Consider the following 23,808-nt stretch of genomic DNA (forward strand, 5'->3'; position numbering starts at 1 on the left):
TGCTAGTCTCTTGAAAAATTTCGTTAATTCGTAAAAATATTATACATAATTCGAAGTTTTTCTGCTTACTTGGCGATGATCTTTCCTCTTATAATTCGTAATTTCGAAACATTTTTAATTCGTAATGCTTGAATTTGCTGGAAGTTAAACTACCGTTAGGTCTCGCAGACTACCATGCCTTTATATCGCTTCATGTGTGATATTTGATTGCTCTCTCATTGGGCTTACATTAGTTTGCTAATTTTATTTGAAGCATGTAAACGATTCGTAAAAATGTTAAGCAAACGTTCTCGTAGGTTCCTATCAACTTCACAAAAACAAGAAATAATATCAGCTATTGATAATGGAAACAAAACAAAACTTGTGTGGCAAAACAATGGCTCCATCAACATTAATTTCAATTCTTAACAGAAAGTAATTATGGGAACACGCAATCAGATAAAGCGTCAAAAGTTAACTGACGACGACAAGCCAAAACAGAAATTCAGCGACTAAGACCCCACAAAGTATATATATTCTTGATCAGGGCGACGAGCTGAGTCGATTTGGCCCTGTCCGTCTGTCTGTCTGTCCGTCTGTTCGTATGTTTGAACGCGTCGATTTCCGAAGAGCTAGAGACTTCAATTTCGTTTTTAAATGACCGTATATACAGTGCGGACGTCGAGTTTTCTTTTAAAATACGATAAGTCCTCCCGTTATGTTTTTATCGAGTAAAAACATTCAAGTTCAAGTCAGATGAGACTATAGCTAATTGTGAATGATTTTTAATTTTTACACCCTGAACCCATTTTCAATGGGAAATCAGGGTATAATAATTTTGTTGATATGTATGTAACAGGCAGAAGGAGGCGTGGCAGACCCCACAAAGTATATATATTCTTGATCAGGGCGACGAGCTGAGTTGATTTGGCCCTGTCCGTCTGTCTGTCCGTCCGTCTGTCCGTCTGTCCGTATGTATGAACGCGTCGATTTCAGAAGATATAAGAGCTAGAGACTTCAAATTTTTTTTAAAATGTCCGTAATTACAGCGCGCATATCAAGTTTATCATTAAAAATCGATAACTCATCCCGATCTTTTTTTATCGATAAAAAACCTTATAGAAAACCAATTATAAAATTATATCTTCTACACCTTTATTGCTAGATTTAATTTATTTTAATGTATGCTTATATGCAATTTATACAATTTCGGTTTTTGTTAAAATGTACCCCCACCCTTAAATTCACCCCCCCACCCTCACTTTTGTAAAAAGCGTATTTCAAATACTAGAGACTTGTGCTTTAGCAATTACATGCATATCTATGTTATAATCATAATCTGAAAGTTTCATGAAGATCGTACGTCCACAAAAAAAGTTATTAAGCAATTAAGTTCTCATAGTAAGCGCACACTGCCGCCCATGCGTGTTTATGCTTGTGTGTGTATATGTATGTAAATGTTTGTGTATGTGTGTGTGTGTGTGTGTATGCGTGTGTGTATGTATGTGTGTGTATGTATGCCTGTGTGTGCGTACGTGTGTGTGTGTGGGTGTGTGCGTGTTTCTTGTGTAAGCTGAAAGACGCGAAAAATTATTGAAATATCTATTGCTTGAAGGGTTCAGGGGATCTCGTAGTCGAGCAGTCTCGACTAGAGCTTTCTTACTTGTTTTAAATATCTCAAATATTCATAAATAATATGTAGATCAAATGCTGAAAGGTTCATTAAATTCCGTTCAGTCCAAAAGTAATAAAAAACAAGTAAGAAGGCTCCAGTCGAGACTGCTCGACTGGGGGATACCCTGAACCCTCCAAACTGATATTCTAATCATTCTGGACTTCTTTTATGCACACATACATACACATGCACTTATAAGCACGCGCTCTGCTAACTGCGCAGTAAGCAGCGGCTGCGCTTGGGCTGCACTGTAGTGTGGGCAATATTATGAGAATTTATTTGTTGAATAATTTCTTTTGTAGACATACGATCTTTTAGAGCGTAATCATATGGCTAAAATGTGTGTACATTCCAAAGCACAAGTCTCTAGTACTTGAAATGCGCTTTTTACAAATTGGGGGCGAAGGGGGCGTGGTATCCAAAATCTGTAAATTACAAAATCTTTGTATCTATTAACTTTATATACAACGCAAATTTGAAGTCTCCAGGTCTAAAAGTGTTCAAATTAGGCTGAAAAAACAATGTCAAGTTTTCGAATATTCTCGATAAAAAATTTATCGGACGAGTTATCGAAAAAATAAAGCAAACTTGTACTGCCTATGGTATACACGAGTATGCATGCCAAATTTTAGCTCTCTAGCTCTTATATCTTCTGAGATCCTTTTGCTCATACGGACGGACGGACGGACGGACAGACGGACAGGGCTATATCGGCTCAGCTCGTCGCCCTGATCAAGAATATATATACTTTGTGGGGTCTGCCACGCCTCCTTCTGCCTGTTACATACATATCAACAAAATTATTATACCCCGATTTCCCATTTTCAATGGGTTCAGGGTATAAAAATGCCCATTTAGTAAAGCTAAAATTTCAATTTCGATATATTTAAAAATATAAATTAAATAGAAAACTCATTTATGAAAATATACAAATATTTTGAAACAATCAAAAAAATTAACATTAGTTGCACCGATCGGGATTCGAACCGCGACCTGTCAATTGAGCGTCATGCAGCTAACACACTACGCCACCGCACTTCTGAAAGCGGAGCTGGCAAAACTCAAATAGATTCACTGCTGCAGCGCCATCTAGCAAAACCAAACCAAACTAACTGCTGATGTGATTCTAAGAATCTGCTAGAATAACCAAACTTTTAAAAACGCACATTTAGTATGGTTAAAATTTCAATTTCGGTGTATTTAAAAATATTAATTAAATAAAAACTCATTTATGATAATATTAAAATATTTTGAAACAATTAAAAAAGTTAACATCAGTTGCACCGATCGGGATACGAACCGGGACTTCTCGATCGAGCGACATGCCGCTAACACACTACGCCACCTTACTCCTGAAAGCTCCGCTCGCAAAACTCAAATAGATTCACTACTGCAGCGCCATCTACCAAAATTAAATCAAACTAACAGCTGATGTGATTCAAAGAATGTTCCAGAAGAAGTTTGAATGTATGTGTGCACACATGTCAGAACGTTGCAGTCGGGCGTTACCGACTGCGAAATACTCATTCACATCCCATCAACAATTTAGTAGTTAAGTTTCGCTCTAATACTGCAGAATATACAGGTTTTTCCGATTTGCCACGCCCCAACTGGGCGTAGACACCTCATTTTTTGTCAGTTTCTAGAACGAGATAACAGTACCCTATCTGCAAAGTTTGAATGCTTACTCTCAAAAAAAGTGAAAATTACAGGGTATTTTTCGATATGCCCCGCCCCTAAAGAGGCGTAAAAATTATTTTTGGGGAATCGATAGAGGAGGCTACCAGTAACTCAACTATTCAAATTTGAAGCTTCTAGCTATTATACTTGAGGAGATATACACTTTTGCGGTTTGCCACGCCCCCTGTGGGCGGACATATATCCGACAAAACTTTTTGGTCTTGGGTGATTAGCCCGAGTATATATACAAAATTTGAGGTCTCTGGCATCAATAGTGTCCAAAATATAGCAGAATATAAAAAATCACTATATCTTCAGGTCCGCTTTGCCACGCCCCTAATGGGCGTAGGCTTATAACTTTGTCTTTAGACATTATAGAATCATAGCATTAGCTGACGTGCAAAATTTCAGCATCCTAGGCTTACAACTTTAGGAGATACAGTTTTATCCGATTTGCCACGCCCCCAATAGGCGGAGATATATCCGCCATAGCTCGTGATCTTGGGTGGTCAACGCGGACCTAAATACCAAATTTCAGCTTTCTAGCTCTTTAACTAACATGATTTCTGGTATATCGGAAAATGCATTTTCCGATTTGCCACACCCCTAGTGGGGGGGAGGTATACACGAGTATGTGTTCCAAATTTCAAGTCTCTAGCTTCAATAGCGCCGAAATAGATTGCGTTCATACGGACAGACGGACAGACGGACGGACGGACAGACGGACGGACGGACGGACGGACGGACGGACGGACGGACGGACAGACGGACGGACGGACAGACGGACGGACGGACAGACGGACGGACGGACGGACGGACGGACAGACGGACGGACGGACGGACAGACGGACGGACGGACAGACGGACAGACGGACGGACATAGCACAAAACCAATATACTGATTCACTTTCGTGAATGAGTATAACAAGTAAGAAACCTCTAGTCGAGACTGCTCGACTACGAGATCCCCTGAACCCTTCGAGCAATAGCTATTTCAATCATTTTTCGCGTTTTTATACTTACACAAGACACACCCGCACACGTACACATACACACACACGCATATAAACACACGCATACATACACACACACGCATATACACACACGCATACACACTTCATCCCTCTTTTGGGGAGCAACATGGAGCCATTGCGATAGCTATACAGGCAGCGATCATACGGCACTTCTGTTCACAATAGATGAGCCACCTGCCAGGGCGTCAACATTGTGAAGGGAGTCGTATCGGCTAGATACTTTTGATCCCGCGGTCTTTTCAGAGGCCATTCAGTCTCTGGGTACAATTGGTAATGCTGAGGCCAGAGCATGCCAAATGGTAGCCCAAATACAGAGTGCCTGCAATAGCAGCATGTTACGCCGCAGGCAGTTCACGCGACAACATAAGCCTACGTATTGGTGGAATACGCAAATAGGTGAAATTCGTTGCAAATGCATCCAGGCGAGAAGAAGCTACCAACGGGCTCGCGGTAGGTCAACGTTTTTTGAGAAACAGTTAGCTTACCAGGCAGCTAGAAGACAGCTGAAGAAGGCCATTCGGGCAAGCAAAAGAGAATGTTTTTTACAGTTGTGCGATTCAGCCGAATATGACCCTTGGGGCAGGGCATATAAGATAGTAGTTAAAAGACTATACGCAGGTGGACAGGTGCAGCCTACGGATCGTCTGGAGCTTAAATCGATTGTGGAAACACTCTTTCCAGAAAGTTTAAGCTCCATTCACGCCCCTGAGTCCGAGTCTGCTGATCAGGGCTCAACGAGCACTGAAATTGTTTTAGTTACAGAGGAAGAAATATCAGTAGTTCTCCGAGGTCTTAGAACCAACACAGCTCCAGGGCCGTACGGGATCGAATGTGGACGGTTCCTGGAAGAGAGGCGTCGTCTGGAAGAGGCAGTGGGCCGCTCCATCAGGGCGGACAACTTAGTCAACGCCATGCTGAATCGGAGGAAGCTTGGGAACTAACAAGCACCTTCGCGGCCACGGTGATGATGGAGCTGTCTCAGTAGGTGGTCGATGCGGATCTATAATCCAAATTTCAGCTTTCTAGCTGTTTAACTAACATGATTTCTGGTATATCGGAAAATGCATTTTCCGATTTCCCACGCCCCTAGTGGGCGGATCGGGAAAATTTTAACACTTTATAAATCGGAGATATACACGAGTATGTGTTCCAAATTTCAAGTCTCTAGCTTCAATAGCGCTGAAATAGATTGCGTTCATACGGACAGACGGACAGACGGACGGACGGACAGACGGACAGACGGACAGACGGACGGACAGCAAGACGGACATTGCACAAATCCAATATACTGATTCACTTTCGTGAATGAGTATAATGATTCACTTTCGTGAATGAGTATAAAAAAAAAAAAAACACACGCATACACACACACATATACACACACACACGCACACACACATACGCACACAAGCACCCACGCCTAAACACACATGGGCTGCAATGTGCGCTTGCTATGAGAACTTAATGGTTTATTAACTTTTTTTGTGGACATACGATCTTCATGAAACTCAGATTATGATCATAGCTCGGATTTACATATATTTGCCAAAGCATAAGTCTCTAGTATTTGAAATACGCCTTTTACAAATATGTTGGTGGTGGATATAGCGGTGGGGGTCCATTTTAACAAAAACCGAAATTGTATAAATTTTTAAAGCAAAACTCGATATCCGCGTGGTATACACGGACATTTTACAAAAAAATTTAGGCCTCTAGCTCTTGTATCTTCTGAAATCGACGCGTTCAAACGAACAGACGGACGGACAGGGCCAAATCGACTCAGCTCGTCGCCCTGATCATGAATATATATACTTTATGGGGTCTGCCACGCCTCCTTCTGCCTGTTACATACATTTCAACAAAACTATTATACCCTGATTTCCCATTTTCAATGGGCTCAGTGTATAACAAGTATGAAAGAGATTTCAATAATTGTTCGCACATGCACACACAAACGCATACACACAGGCATATGCACGCACGCATAAACACGCATTTAATTGTTTAATAACTTTTCTTGTGGATGTACTTTCTTCTCCCTTTCCCTTTCTAGAGAGGGAGAGTAAGAAAGAAAAGGCGCGCAGTAAGGCTTCATCGGAGCCGAGCAAATAAGAAGTGTTGCTACGAAGATATATGCATGCAAGGACTCGAGTGACTCGACGCCTATATGCTTCGGTTAAATTCTGTTATATTCATATACGGACTCCACTATCTTCTGACATATATTTAACAAAACTATTTTCAATTGCTCGACTAAATTCTTTTGGTTTGCCATATTTTCGTAGCCCGAACTTAAAAGTAAAGGACCGAGCAAATACGAAGTTGTGTGGAATAGTTATAATCAAATTTAACTATGCAAAAAACTTTTTAGAGATGTTCAGTCTATTTATTATACTGTTAGTCCATTTGCTTAATCGGCGTTTATACTTAACACCTCTACCTGTTACATACATATTCACAAAAACATTATACCCTGATTTTCCATTTACAATTTCATTTATATATCATATAATCTTAAATCTACTTACTTTACAAAAGAGGCAATATCTTCCAAATCAACTTCACAACCAGGCCATCTACATATTCCATGAGCGAATAAGGGATGATAATATTTGCGAATGGCAAATACATCATGTATGTGATTATATTCGTTATTATATATATCATTTTCTTTTGAACGAAGAATCTTCTCAGAATCTGACAATATATTCTTTTCTTGGTCAGATATAAATTCGGGAAAGCTGTAAAAGTTGATATCAGTACTTGGCGTCATTGTATGCATTTGTTGACCATTTGATGTTGGTATTTGACTATTAAAGTCTGGAACAAATATTGATTCTCCCACGCTGGAAGTTGGTGAACTGGACTTAATAATGTGTGTTGCATATGATGCATGAATAGGAACACCATCCTTTTGTAAACCATTATTTTTAAGTTTTTCAGGACAAAAATCGGAAGATATTGGTGAGTGGTAAAGAGATTTGCTAAAAATTTCTTTTTGTTGATGATTATCGATGTGCGGAGATCCTTTATTATCTTCAGAAAATTCGTCCGCAGGAAACCGAAGCATAATAATTATAATGAACTGAATGGAAACAAGACAATTAAAACATTTTGTATTTATTTTTCTTGGTTTTTTTAGGTAGGAATAAGCAGAATTAAAATGCATTGAACAGTTTCCTTATTTATATCACTAACCACAGAACACATAGACCGGACAAGTAGTGTAAAGCGTTTTGCACACTTTTTTTCGGGAGTTATCTTCCAGACCACTTCGTATTTGCTCGGCTCCTCGCTTTTTGAGTTCGTGCTACGAAAATATACGAAAGCACAATCATTTCGCATCATGTGCTCACCGAGATAGTCGACTGTTGAACAAAAGATGCCACTATGCTCAATTATTCCCTTGCTCTCTCTCTGTCTCGATGCTCTCTACTATCTCAAAGAACCCATGTCTTCCCTTCCGAGTGAAGAGTATTCCGAACTCTTCAAGCCGTTTGCCATGCTCGTGCAAAATGTTTGCGTTTTCGTTATTATTTGTGGGAAGGGAATGAAAGCGTTAGTGCGCATAAAGAAAATGTTTTAGTGTCGAGCACGCAAAAAGACACTTACAGTATGCTACATGTATTAGCATTTGTATGCCTGTGTGCGAAGCTCTTGCTGCCTGTAGCAATTTTAAAGCATTTGCATTTTGCTCACACTTACATATGTACGTTTGATTGTGTGTGCGCAGGGGTCGCGATGCTAACAAATTATGCAAATTGTAGAATCATTTGTATGCCTGTGTGCCTTTACATGTGCGTGTTAAAACATTTTCATTATGAGCACCAACGCTTTTATACCCTTCCCACAAATAATAACGAAAACGCAAATATTTTGTAAGAGCTTGGCAAACGGTTGGAAAAGTTCGGTATATTCTTCACACAGAAGGGAAGAAACGGGAGTCTCACGTGAAGAAATTTAAATTTTTGTGAACTGCTGCTTGTGCTTACATGCATGAAGCGAAATGATTGTGCTTTCGTATATTTTCGTAGCCCGAATCCAAAAATGAGGAGCCGAGCAAATACGAAGTTGTGTGGGACGCAATGCTCGAAAAAAGTGTGCAAAACGCTTTACACTACGTATCCGGTCTATATGCTCTGTGGTTAGTGCTATTACATACATTTCAACAAAAACATTATACCCTGATTTCCCATTTTCAGTGGGTTCAGAGTATAATTAGAAATATAATTATGTCGGCTACATCTTTGAAGCTAGAGTCGCTAAATTTTGAAATTCTAAAAGTGTTCAAATTAGGCTGAAAAAACAAAATCAATTTTTCGATTATTCTCGATAAAAAGTTATCGGATGATTTATCGAAAAAATAAAGCAAACTCGTACTGCGTATGGTATACACGAGTATGCATGCCAAATTTCAGCTCTCTAGCTCTTGTAACTTCTGAGATCGACGCACACATACGGACGGACGGACAGACGGACAGGGCTATATCGACTCAGTTCGTCGCGCTGATCAAGAATATATATACATTGTGGGGTCTTCTTCTGCCCGTTACATACTTTTCACAAAACCATTATACCCTGATTTCCCATTTTCAATGGGTTCAGGGTATAAAAAATTAAATTAAATTAAATCTAAACAAGTAAGAAGGCTCCAGTCGAAACTGCTCGACTGGGAGATACCCTGAACCCTCCAAGCTGATATTCTAACCATTCTGCACTTCTTCTATGCACACATACATACACATGCACTTATAAGCACGCGCTCTGCTAACTGCGCAGTAAGCAGCGGCTGCGCTTGGGCTGCGCTGCAATGTGGGCAATATTATGAGAATTTATTAGTTGAATAATTTCTCTTGTAGTAAGAGTATCTTTATGAAACTTTCAGAATGTGTTCATATAGTTAAAATGTGTGTACATTCCAAAGCACTCTCTAGTACTTGAAATGCGCTTTTTACAAATTGGGGGCGAAGGGGGCGTGGTATCCAAAATCTGTAAATTACAAAATCTTTGTGTCTATTAACTCTATATACAACGCAAATTTGAAGTCTCCTGGTTGAAAAGTGTTCAAATTAGGCTGAAAAAACAATGTCGATTTTTCGATTATTCTCGATAAAAAAGTTATCGGATGAGTTATCGAAAAAATAAAGCAAACTCGTACTGCCTATGATATACACGAGTATGCATGCCAAATTTCAGCTCTCTAGCTCTTATAACTTCTGAGATCCTTTTGCTCATACGGACGGACGGACGGACGGACAGACGGACAGGGCTATATCGACTCAGCTCGTCGTCCTGATCAAGAATATATATACTTTATGGGGTCTGCGATGATTCCTTCTGCCTGTTACATACTTTTCACAAAACCATTATACCCTGATTTCCCATTTTCAATGGGTTCAGGGTATAACAAGTAAGAAGGTTCTAGTCGAGACTGCTCGACTAGGAGATACCCTGAACCCTCTAAGCTGATATTCTAATCATTCTGCCTTTTTAAAGCAAACATACATACACATGCATCCACACGCACGCATAAGCCTGCGCTCTGCTAACAGCGCAGTAAGCAGCGACTGCGCTTGGGCTGCGCTGCAGTGTGGGCATATTATGAGAATTTATTTGTTGAATAATTTCTTTTGTAGACATAAGATCTTAATGAAACTTTCAGAGTGTAATCATATGATGAATATGTGTGTACATTCCAAAGGACAAGTCTCTAGTACTTGAAATGCGTTTTTTACGAATCGGGGGGAAAGGGGGCGTGGTATCCAAAATCTGTAAATTACAAAATCTTTGTATCCATTAACTCTATATACAACGCAAATTTGAAGTCTCCAGGTCTAAAAGTGTTCAAATTAGGCTGAAAAAACAATGCCGATTTTTCGATTATTCTCGATAAAAAAGTTATCGGATGAATTATCGAAAAAATAAAGCAAACTCGTACTGCGTATGGTACACACGAGTATGCATGCCAAATTTCAGCTCTCTAGCTCTTATAACTTCTGAGATCGACGCACTCATACGGACGGACGGACGGACGGACGGACGGACGGACAGACGGACAGGGCTATATCAACTCAGCTCGTCGCGCTGATCAAGAATATATATACTTTATGGGGTCTGCCACGCCTCCTTCTGCCCGTTACATACTTTTTCACAAAACCATTATACCCTGATTTCCAATTTTCAATGGGTTCAGGGTATAAAAATATGATAAGCTTTTACTGCGTGTGGTATAAACGTGTGTACATGCCAAATTTCAGCTCTCTAGCTCATATAACTTCTGAGATCTAGGCGTTCATACGTTCGGACGGACAGGGCTATATCGACTTAGCTCGTCGCCCTGATCAAGAATATATATACTTTATGGGGTCTGCTATGATTCCTTCTGCCTGTTACATACTTTTCACAAAACTATTATACGCCGATTTCCCATTTTCAATGGGTTCAGGGTATAATAATGCTGCATCGTACAAAGCGTATTTTAGCTCCGCATTTTTGCAACGATCTTGAGATGTTTTGAGAGCTATAGAAGGAAATTAATGGTATCACGAGGAGAGGAAGGCTGTGACGAGATAATAGAGCTGAGTTGATTTAGCCTTGTCCGTCTGTCCGTCCGTCCGTCTGTCTGTCCGTATGTTTGAACACGTCGACCTCAGAAGATATAAGAGCTAGAGACTTGAAATTTGTATTTCACTCCTTTCACTTTCGGGAATGAGTAAATTGGTTTTGTGAAATATTCGTCTGTCCGTATGAACGCAGTTTATTTCGGCGCATTGAATCTAGACACTTGAAATTTGGAACATATACTCGTATCCAATTTCAGATCCGTCCACTAGGGGCGTAGCAAATCGGAAAATGTTATATATTAGTTTATATCTCCTACAGTCTAAGGGCTCGAAGCTGTAGATTTGGAAAGTTGAGTTACTGGTAACCGCCTCTATTGATGTTTCTGAAATAATTGTTAAACCTTTTAAGAGGCGTGGCATATCGAAAAATACCCTGTAATTTTTCCAATTCTTTTAGCATAAAAGTTCAAATTTTCCACTTAGGTTAGTACACGGGCGCGGGTTGAGCGGCGTAACCCACACCCGCCAGCACCCAACCCGAAACTCGATTTTTCAGCCCATACCCACGGGTAACCGCGGGTGCCCACGGGTCCCATGCGTACATATAATCAAATGTATATACATACATACTATGTATGAAGAGAAATGATTTTGTGTTCCCATATTTGCGTAGCCCGCACCTAAAAGTGAGGAGCCCAGCAAATACGAAGTGGTCTGGGAACTAATGCTCGAAAAACAAGTAAGAAAGCTCTAGTCGAGACTGCTCGACTACGAGATCCCCTGAACCCTTGGAGCAATAGATATTTTAATAATTTTTCGTGTCTTTCAGCTTACACAAGAAAGACGCATACACACACACACACGCACACACAGGCATACATACACACACGTATACAGACACACATACACACACACACACGCATACACACACAAACGCATACACATACATACATACACACCCACATACACATACACATACACACACAAGCACCCACGCATAAACACGCATGGGCTGCAGTGTGCGCTTACTATAAGAACTTAATTGTTTAATAACTTTTTTTATGGACGTACGATCTTCATGAAACTTTAAGATTATGATTATAACATGAATATGCATGTAATTGTCAAAGCAAAGTCTCTAGTATTTGAAATACGCTTTTTACAAAAGTGTCTGTGAGGGGGTGAATTTAGAGGTGGGGGAAAATTTTAACAAAAACCGAAATTGTATAAATTGCATATAAGCATACATTAAAAATTTGGAGACTCTAGCAATAAAGGTGTAGAAGATATAATTTTATAACTGGTTTTCGATAAGGTTTTTTATCGATAAAAAAAAGATCGGGATGAGTTATCAATTTTTAATGATAAACTCGATATCCGCGCTGTAATTACGGACATTTTAAAAAAAATTTGAAGTCTCTAGCTCTTATATCTTCTGAAATCGACGCGTTCATACATACGGACAGACGGAAGGACGGACAGACGGACGGACAGACAGACGGACAGGGCCAAATCAACTCAGCTCGTCGCCCTGATCAAGAATATATATACTTTGTGGGGTCTGCCACGCCTCCTTCTGCCTGTTACATACATTTCAACAAAAACATTATACCCTGATTTCCCATTGAAAATGGGTTCAGGGTATAAAAAGAAAATTATAAGTCTACGCCCATTAGGGGCGTGGCAAATCGGATCTGAAGATATAGTGATTTTTTATGTTCTGCTCTATTTTGGACACTATTGATGCCAGAGACCCCAAATTTTGTATATACAGTCGGGCTGATCACCCAAGACCAAAAAGCTTTGTCGGACATATGTACGCCCACAGGGGGCGTGGCAAACCGCAAAAGTTGATTTATCCTAAAGTATAATAGCTAGAAGCTTTAAAATGGATAGTTGAGTTACTGGTAGCCTCCCCTATCGATTTCCCAAAAAATAATTTTTACGCCTCCTTAGGGGCGTGGCATATCGAAAAATACCCTGTAATTTTTACTTTTTTTGAGGGTAAGCATTCAAACTTTGCAGTTAGGGTACCGTTACCTCGATCTAAAAACTGACCAAAAATGAAGTGTCTACGCCCAGTTGGGGCGTGGCAAATCGGAAAAACCGCATTTTCTACAGTATTAGAGCTAAACTTAACTACTAAATTGTTGATGGGATGTGAATGAGTATTTCGCAGTCGGTAACGCCCGACTGCAACGTTCTTACTTGTTATACCCTGAACCCATTGAAAATGGGAAATCAGGGTATAATGGTTTTGTTGAAATGTATGTAACAGGCAGAAGGAGGCGTGACAGACCCCACATATATATATTCTTGATCAGGGCGACGAGCTGAGTTGATTTGGCCCTGTCCGTCTGTCTGTCCGTCTGTCCGTCCGTCCGTCTGTCCGTATGTATGAACGCGTCGATTTCAGAAGATATAAGAGCTAGAGACTTCAAATTTTTTTTTAAATGTCCGTAATTACAGCGCGCATATCAAGTTTATCATTAAAAATCGATAACTCATCCCGATATTTTTTATCGATAAAAACTTTATCGAAAACCAGTTATAAAATTATATCTTCTACACCTTTATTGCTAGAGTCTCCAAATTTTTAATGTATGCTTATCAGTCTTCGACTAACACTCATCGCGATTAGTTGTCTGTTCTGATAAGCTCGTCTCACTCAGTTTCTATACACCTTTTCGTTCTCTCTTCCCTTTCTTGCTCGTTCTTTTGCACGCGGTCACATTCACACGAATAAATCTGCGTACGCATAATACAGCCATGGCACCGGGCCACCTAACATAATGGAAAACAGATTTTCACTACTAAGTGATAGTCCAAAAGCCAAAAAGAAAAGACAAAACCAAAAAATCCCGTTTGACTTCCCCGAACTCCGCGTAAATACACCACCCGCACAGAACCCCAAATATATAACTTTGTCTGCTAAGAATGAGTAGAAACCTTTATCTGAATATTCTTGCTTCGCCATAAATAGGGCAATAAAGCTCATTAGCCCTGAAGTCCTTTCCATTTCGTCATTACGTGATGGCAGTCTTCTTTTGCTGGTAAAAAGGAAATAAGTCGCTGATAGATTTATCACAACAAAGCACTTACCGGGTATTTGTGAGGTTAACTGTAAACTGCACGACTCCCTCAATAATATAAAGGGCACAATCTACGCTTCGTTCCTCAACAATGTACCAGAAGAAGAAATTGTACAAGAATTAAAACCTCAAAATGTGGTCTCAGTATACAAATTTACCAAAAAATTCGATGGAAAAGTTAAACCTTCCGGTGTGGTACTAGTCACCTTCGAGTTATTTACACTTCCAAACAAACTTTCTATTGCCTGGAATAATGTTAAGGTAAAGGAGTATATTCCTAACCCTATGCGGTGTAAAAACTGACAACTTCTCGGTCATACTGTTAAACATTGCTAAAATTCTGCTATTTGTGTTAACTGTAACCTCCCACCCCACCCTAATGATGAATGCTCCGGGACACAATGCGTAAATTGTGGTGCTGGCCATCCCGCCTCGTCGCCTACGTGCAATAAATATGTTGAACAAAGAGAAATTCTGTAAATTAATACTCGTAATAAGTGCAGCATGCGTGAAGCCAAAACATTGCTTAACCAAATCAGCCCCTCTATCACTTCTTTATCTTTCGCCAAAGTAGCCGCCTCTGCGATCTCCACGCAAGCTAAAGATAACGCACACACAAAAACCATCATAAACAAAGATAACAACTTTACAACTGTAAACGAAAAGTCAATGCAGACAAATACCAACCAAAAATCTCTTTCATCTCCCTTATCTCCACCCTCCACTTCAACACCAAAAACTTACTTACCAAAACAAAACAAACAATACGATAGCGAAACAGTTACCGTTAACCAAAGCACACAGCATAATAATGATCTAGTTAATTCCAGATCTACATACGTACAAAACCAAACAAATGAAATAAATTCGGCAATTCTATTGCCCACAAGTCTTGAATCGATTAATACAGTTTCGGACGAGTCAATGGATGACTCTTCCTCTTAACTTCTACTTCTCTTATCATAATTCCTTCTACACATAACATCTGCTTCTCTTTTATATCCCAATGTCTATTAAAATTCTAAATTGGAACATAAATGGATATATTAATAATTACCATGAACTTATTATATTAATTAAAGAAAAAAACTCAGATGTTATGTGCATACAAGAAACTCACTTAGCTAACACCGCTAAAAATATAATTTTCCCTAAACCATATATTGGTTATTTTAAAAACTCGAGTTCCATGCAAAAAGAAGGCATTTGCTTTCTAATTAAACGCCACATTCCCCACAAAAATATCGCTATTAGGAGTAACATTCTCTGTGATGCTCTCCAATTAGATCTCAACAATAAAATTGCTCTAATCAATGTATACATACCACCAACTAAATATTTTCATGAAAACGACCTTTTGGGTTTACTTGTCAATATTCGCACTCCACTACTAATTAATTCAGATTTTAATTCCTGGAGCCCTCTATAGGGATCTGCATGCCTAAACTCACGCGGCAAAAAAGTGGAAAAATTTATCTCTCAATCAAATCTCTCAGTTTTAAATAATGGATCACCAACCCACTTCTCAACCCACTCCACTTTTACTTGTGTTGATATTACCCTGGTTTCAGCTGATATTCTACACCGGTGCTCTTGGTCAATTGATAAGTTTTTACACGGCAGCGACCACTTCCCCAGCATAACCAATATTATCACACAATTTCGGCCTGAAAAAACAATTCCCACCGCAAAATACAAAACTGATGCAGCAAATTGGGACAAATTTAAGTTAAGCCTCTCTTCCAGTTAAACAGATTGCTCATATGTCAACATCCATCATGGCGTAGCCAAGCTAACCAAAGCCATTCGCAAGGCAGCAAATGAGTCTATCCCCCAAACTAAAGGTATACCCCTTAGAGTTAGCCCTGTCTGGTGGAATAAGGACACAAAAAAATTGCGCGATGAAAAACAACAACTGTGGCAGATCTTTAAGCGCAACATAAATACCATTAACCTAATTGCTTATAAAAATGCCAACGCATTATTCAAAAGAGAAACAAAAATCGCTAAAAGATCAGCTCTGTTTAACTTCACATCCCGGATCTCGCCAAAATCCTCTATGACCCAAATCTGGACTGACGTAAAGCGTCTAACTGGCTCGCCCAGCGTACCACTGAAAAGCCTTAAAGTTGGCCAACTTGTATTAACATCTACACAAGATATTTCAGAAGCGCTCGGCGTTATGTGGTCAAATCTTTCCAAAGACAATAACTTTTCGCCCGAATATATTTTTAATAAAGACATGACAATCAATAGAACTTACACCCCTACTAGTGTTAACCCTAAAGCTAAATATTTAGAGTCAAACATATTCCTATCCGAACTGAATGTATCACTTGTGCATTCTAAAGGTAAAACACCCGGTTTCGACCGCATCTCATACCCTATCATCTAAAACCTCACTGATAACGCTAAACTCATGTTAATTAATATCTATAACGATATGCTACAGAACGGTTCCTACCCCCACACATGGAAAATGGCAATCGTGTTACCTATTCCGAAACCAAAGAAGCCTGCGCATCATATTAATAGCTTTCGACCAATATCTCTTCTCTCCTGCCTTGCCAAGCTTTTTGAAAAAATTCTCTCTCGCCGCCTAATGTGGCTCGTCACAAAAAATAATCTTATTTCCCACAATCAAAATGCTTTTAAACGCAAACACAGAACGATCGATTCTCTCCTGCAGATCCATCATTTCGTGTCGGATGCCCTTTCAGAAAAAAATCATGTCTCCATTTTGGGAACTGATTTTGAAAAGGCATTCGATCGCGTTTGTATACATGCTGTTCTTAATCAACTTGACCTATGGAAAGTTTGTCCAAGGGTCTATAATATAGTAAAGGCCTTTATGGCTCAACGCTCCTTTAGAGTTCGAGTCAATAATAAGTTATCAAATACCTACTGCCTATACAACGGCATCCCACAAGGCTCCCCACTCTCGGTATCTTTATTTATAATCGCCTTTGAAAAATTAAACTCGATTGTCCGTAATCACAAAAATATAAAACTCACAGCATATGCAGATGATGCTATCATTTATACGAAGATAAAAGACACTGTTGCCGCCAATAACGCTCTTAGCCGAGTCCTTAATGATATTAAAACGTGGGGAGACTTTTTGGGTGCCACCCTCTCAATAGAAAAATGCAAATTACTGCATATTTGCAGAAAGCGTAATTGTTCCATTGGACAAAAATCCTTTAATAATAATAACATAGAATTAGTTAATAGCCTAAAAATACTTGGAATTGTATTTGATAAGAACTTTAATTTTGTACAACACTGCCTAGAATTAAGATCCAACATATAATCTTGAATAAATATTATTAAATTTTTAAGTTCAAATATTCATATAAACACGCTAACATACATAACAAAAGCTCTTATCCTCTCCAAATTGGATTATGGTCTGCCAATCTACGGTTGTTGCTCCGACTCCACTCTCAAAATAATTATGCCTCCATACCACACAGCCGTCCGGCGTAGCATTAATGCGTATCCAACCTCACCGATCAAATGTATCCTTGCGGAAGCTGGACTGCCCTCTATCAAAGATAGGTTGGTGGTATCTACAACAAAACTCTTAGCCAAACTCTGCACCACGCCAAATTTTCTACTACTAAAATGCTTCAAGAGCGCTATTGCAGCCAAAAAAAATTACAAAACAATGTCCACTATAAGAAGATGTGCAGCTATCCTACGCAAGTCAAATATCCTCATACCATGTCATCCCAAGAAACCACCATGCAAGCCCCCTTGGCTACTGGAAGATGTTAATATCAATCTCGACATCCACGCTCATAAAAAGAAGAACACCAGCAGCGATATTTTCAAGCAACTTTATAGACAGGAAAGAGATAAATACCGAAACCGGACCTGGCTGTTCTCAGACGCTTCGAAATCTGGAGACTACACATCCTTTGCAGTGGTCTGTAATCAAAATGTTACCATAGCCCACGGCCTACTTCCAAATTACTACTCCATCTTCACGGCAGAGGCTTTTGCTGTTTTAAAAGCTTGTCATTTCGCTCAGAAAAACAAAGGCAAATTTATTATCTGCACAGACAGTTTGTCCACACTAACTGCAGTACAAAATCTCAACTGCTATAACGATGTTATCAGTGACATCCGCAGCTTATGCATCGCAAACAATGTTGTGCTTATTTGGGTACCCAGTCACGAAGGAATCCCTGGCAATGAAAACGCGGATACAGCAGCTAATTTAGTTGCACAATCCCCAACCATCATGCATATTCCATTAGCTGAGACTGACATCCGCTTACAACTTATTCGGCACGCCAACATAACTTCATGCGACTGGAATAACTTCCACCATCGCTACAAAACGTACAACGCTACTGGACTTGGCAGCAAATATCACCCCAATACCCGAAAACAGGAGTGGTCAACTTTTGTTCGTCTGCATATTGGACACACACAATTTTCACACGGTCACCTACTTACGGGCTCTGCGCCTCCTCTTTGCAGCTGTAACAACAACAGCAGCACACGTAAAACGGTAGACCATATACTTGACCAATGCCCAACCTACCAACGGGAGAGGATAAGACTCTTCGGCAACACACCTCCTACCACACTACTTACCGAACCTACAGCTGTAAATATTAATTTAATTGTTAAGTTTATAAATCTTTGTAATATTTTTCATCCAATTTAACTTCCAACATTCACGTCGATGGCCCTCGTAGCTAGCACGTTTAATAATTTTTAGACTTATATTTTTTATATTATTTAATAAATAAATAATAATAATAATGTATGCTTATATGCAATTTATACAATTTCGGTTTTTGTTAAAATGTACCCCCACCTCTAAATTCACCCCCTCACCCTCACTTTTGTAAAAAGCGTATTTCAAATACTAGAGACTTGTGCTTAAGATGCATATTCATGTTATAATCATAATCTGAAAGTTTCATGAAGATCGTACGTCCATAAAAAAAGTTATTAAACAATTAAGTTCTCATAGTAAGCGCACACTGCAGCCCATGCGTTTTTATGCGTGGGTGCTTGTGTGTGTATATGTTTGTGTCTGTGTGTGCATGTGTTTGTGTATGTGTATGTATGTGTTTGTATATGTGTGTGCATGTGTTTGTGTATGTGTATGTATGTGTGTGTGTGTGTGCGTGTTTCTTGTGTAAGCTGAAAGACGCGAAAAATTATTGAAATATCTATTGCTTGAAGGGTTCAGGGGATCTCGTAGTCGAGCAGTCTCGACTAGAGCTTTCTTACTTGTTAATTATAAACTTGATATCCGCGCTGTAATTACGGACATTTAAAAAAAAATTTGAAGTCTCTAGCTCCTATATCTTCTGAAATCGACGCGTTCATACATACGGACAGACGGACGGACAGACAGACGGACAGGGCCAAATCAACTCAGCTCGTCACCCTGATCAAGAATATATATACTTTGTGGGGTCTGCCACGCCTCCTTCTGCCTGTTACATACATTTCAACAAAACCATTATATCCTAATTTCCCATTTTCAATGGGTTCAGGGTATAACAAGTAAGAAGACTCTAGTCGAGACTGCTCGACTAGGAGATACCCTGAACCCTCTAATTTGATATTCTAATCAGTCTGCACTTCTTTTCGACGCACATACATACACACGCACGTATCAGAACACGCTCTGCTAACTGCGCAGTAAGCAGCGACTACGCTTGGGCTGCGCTGCAGTGTGGGCAACATTATAAGAATTTATTTGTTGATTTCTAGACGTACAATCTTAATGAAACTTTCAGGACGCAATCATATGGTAAAAATGTATGTACATTCCAAAGCACACGTCTCTAGTACTTGAAGTACGCCTTTTACAAATGTGAGGGTGAGGGGGTGGATATAGGGGTGGGAGGTAAATTGCAACGAAAACCGAAATTATATAAAATACATATAAGTCTACATTTAAAATTTGCAATCTCTAGTTCGAAAGGTGTAGGAGATATAATTAAATAACTAGCTTTCGATAAGGTTTTTAATCGATAATAAAATATCTTGAAAACTTTATATGCGCGTGATATACACGGACCTAGGAAAAAAAATTTCAAGTCTCTAGCTCTTATATCTTCTGAAATCGACGCGTTCATACATACGGACAGACGGACGGACGGACGGACAGACAGACGGACAGGGCCAAATCGACTCAGCACGTCGCCCTTATCAAGAATATTTATACTTTGTGGGGTCTGCCACGCCTCCTTCTGCCTGTTACATACTTTTAACAAAACCATTATACCCTGATTTCCCATTGAAAATGGGCTCAGTGTATAACAAGTAAGAAAACTCTAGTCGACAGTGCTCGACTAGATACTACCCTGAAGCCAACTAATAAAAGTTCCCATTTAGTATGGCTTAAATTTCAATTTCGATGTATTTAAATATATAAATGAAGTACAAAACTCCTTTAATAAAATATAAAAATATTTTGAAACAATTGAAAAAATTAATATAACTCGCACCGCTCGGGACTCGAACCTGCGACTTCTCGATCGAGCGTCATGCCGCTAACACACTACGCCACCTCACTTCTAAAAGGAGCGCTGGCAAAACTCAAATAGATTCACTGCTGCAGCGCCATCTAGCAAAACTAATCCAAACTAACAGCTGATGTGATTCAAAGAATGTTCTAGAAGAAGTTTGAATGTATGTGTGCACCCGCATACGATGCTGTTGTAGCTGCTGCACGTGCGTTTGTTAATTGGCCAAATATTTGATGATTTTTAATTAATTTAATTAAATTAATTTAATTTAATAATTAATGAAACTTTCAGCATATGATCTACATATTATATTGAATATTTGAGAAATTTAAAAAAATGAAAAATCATTCACACTTACCTATACTGGCATCTGACTTGAACTTGAATGTTTTTACTCGATAAAAACATAACGGGATGATTTATCGAATTTTAAAAGTAAACTCAACGTCCGCGCTGTATATACGGTCATTTTTAAAAAAAATTGAAGTCTCTAGCTCTTATATCTTCGGAAATCGACGCGTTCAAACATACGGACAGACGGACAGGGCCAAATCGACTCAGCTCGTCGCCCTGATCAAGAATATATATAATTTGTGGGGTCTGCCACGCCTCCTTCTCCCTGTTACATACATTTCAACAAAATCATTATACCCTGATTTCCCATTGAAAATGGGTTCAGGGTATAAAAATTGAAGTCTCTAGCTCTTATATCTTCGGAAATCGACGCATTCAAACATACGGACAGACGGACGGACGGACAGACGGACAGGGCCAAATCGACTCAGCTCGTCGCCCTGATCAAGAATATATATACTTTGTGGGGTCTGCCACGCCTCCTTCTGTTACATACATTTCAACAAAACCATTATACCCTGATTTCCCATTGAAAATGGGTTGAGGGTATAAAAACAAAAGCTTACTGCGGGGCTCGAACCATCGCAATCTGCCCCCGTGGCAAATCGGTATTTGTAGCGCCCAACTATATGCGTGTGCCACATATACAAGTTAAGACTTTCGACAATCTGAGGAGGCTGGAGAGTCCAGTCAGACAGTCAAGGAGAGAACCTAACCATTGAACAGATTTAGTTCAGTTTATATTCGGACTAGAGAGAGTTTAGACCTATTGTACCAAATTATATAAAATATATTATTTCATTGAACACAAAGTTGTATATATATTCACAAGAACCCAACACAGCGTCCCCAATCATTAGTACTCTAGTGTGGGAGCGCTTAACTTACATATATGTATGTAGGATTTTGAATTATTTGGTGTTAAGAGTCAATTTGACGATTTTCTCTTAATTACAAACTATGACGAGTTTCACAATAAATGTCTACAACTTATATTATATTAATTAGATTATAGTATTATAAAGATTGATTTAGTTACACCTATATTATTCAATTAATTGTACGCGAACGTGATCCATTCAGGCGATGTTTCGAGATGTTGTAACTTTTAGGAATCCCACATGTATATAAATAAGCTTAATACATATTCATAAGACGGAAGGAATCATTTTTAGGAAATTTAAAAAATATAAAAGAAGCTAAAATAACAAAAATTTGCAATTTTCAAAACCAAGTAAGAAAGCTCTAGCCCGACTACGAGATCCCCTGAACCTTTCGAGCAATTGATATTTCAATAGTTATTCACACATGCACACACACACGCACTCACACAGCCATACGCTCGCAAGCATAAACACGCATTGGCTGCAGTGGTGGCCTACTATGGAAACTTAATTATACCCTGAACCCATTTTCAATGGGAAATCAGGGTATAATGGTTTTGTTAAATGTATGTAACAGGCAGAAGGAGGCGTGGCAGACCCCACAAAGTATATATATTCTTGATCAGGGCGACGAGCTGAATCAATTTAGCTCTGTCCGTCCGTCCATCTGTCCGTCTGTCCGTATGTTTGAACGCGTCGATCTCAGAAGATATAAGATCTAGAGACTTGAAATTTTTTTCCTAGATCCGTGTATAGCACGCGCATAGTTTTGCTTTAAATATCGATTACTTTTCCCGTTATTTTGTTATTGATTAAAAACATTATCGAAAACCAGTAATAAATTTATATCTAGTCTCCAAATTTTAAATGTATGTATGTATGTCAAAAATTACCCCCCACCTCTAATTTACCCCCTCACCCTCACATTTGTAAAAGGCGTATTTCAAATATTAGAGATTTGTGCTTTGGCAAACTACATCCACAAGAAAAGTTATTGAACAATTAAGTTCCCTTAGTAAGCCACCAGTGCAGCCAATGCGTTTTTTATGCGTGCGTGCGTATCTCTGTGTGTGTGCGTGTGTGTGTGTGTCTTATGTAAGCAGAAAGACGCGAAAAATGATTGAAACAGCTGTTGCTCGAAGGGTTCAGGGGATCTCGTAGTCAGGCAGTCTCGACTAGAGCTTTCTTACTTGTTTATGCTCATTCACGAAAGTGAATTAGTATATTGGTTCTGTGCAATGTCCGTCTTGCTGTCTGTCCGTCTGTCATTCTTGAAGACTTGAAATTTTGGAACACATACTCGTGTATATCTCCGATTTATAAAGTGTTAAAATTTTCCCGATCCGCCCACTAGGGGCGTAGCAAATCGGAAAATGCATTTTCTAATATGCCAGAAATCATATTAGTTGAAGAGCTAGAATGCTGAAATTTGGTATGTTGATCTGCGTCAACCACCCTAGATTACGAGCTATGGCGGATATATCTCCGCCCATGGGGGGCATGGCAAATCGGATAAAACTGTATCTCTAAGAGTTTTACAGCTAGAGCGCTGAAATTTTGCACGTCAGATAATGTTATGATTCTATAAAGTCTAAAGACTTATATGTCTACGCCTATTAGGGGCGTGGCAAATCGGACCTGAAGATATAGTGATTTTTTTTAATTCTGCTACATTTTGGACATTATTGATGCTAGAGACCTTACATTTTGTATATATACTCGGGCTGATCACCCAAGACCAAAAAGCTATATCGGATATATGTCCGTCCACAGGGGGCGCGGAAACTTAATTTACAAACTCAAATTTATATAGTTAAGTTACCAGTAACCTCCTCTATCGATGACCCAAAAATAATTTTTACGCCTCTTTAGGGGCGTGGCATATCGAAAAATACCCTGTAATTTTCACATTATTTGAGGGTAAGCATTCAAACTTTAGTTTGCAGTTAGGAAAAAACTGTATTTTCTACAGTATTAGAGCGAAACTTAACTACTGAATTGTTGATGGGATGTTAATGAGTATTTCGCAGTCGGTAACGCC

At 39.2% G+C, this 23,808-nt stretch overlaps 1 protein-coding gene across 21 annotated transcripts in view; it reads right to left on the reverse strand.

Moving 5' to 3' along the window:
* The window catches only part of LOC6572007 (forkhead box protein P1), a 106,362-nt gene that overhangs the window by 70,802 nt on the left and 11,752 nt on the right, over nucleotides 1-23,808 (reverse strand). For 20 of the 21 annotated variants that reach the window (XM_044007860.1, XM_044007862.1, XM_044007861.1 and 17 more), the window contains exon 2: nucleotides 6,897-7,453. The exons of the other annotated variant lie outside the window; for it this stretch is intronic. In XM_044007860.1, coding sequence (XP_043863795.1) covers nucleotides 6,897-7,453 — 557 coding nt within the window. The remainder of the gene's footprint in view (nucleotides 1-6,896; nucleotides 7,454-23,808) is intronic. 21 annotated transcript variants of the gene reach the window in all.

The sequence above is a fragment of the Drosophila mojavensis genome, unplaced genomic scaffold, assembly GCF_018153725.1.
Source record: "Drosophila mojavensis isolate 15081-1352.22 unplaced genomic scaffold, ASM1815372v1 contig_19, whole genome shotgun sequence".
In the NCBI taxonomy this organism is placed as follows: Eukaryota; Metazoa; Arthropoda; class Insecta; order Diptera; family Drosophilidae; genus Drosophila; species Drosophila mojavensis.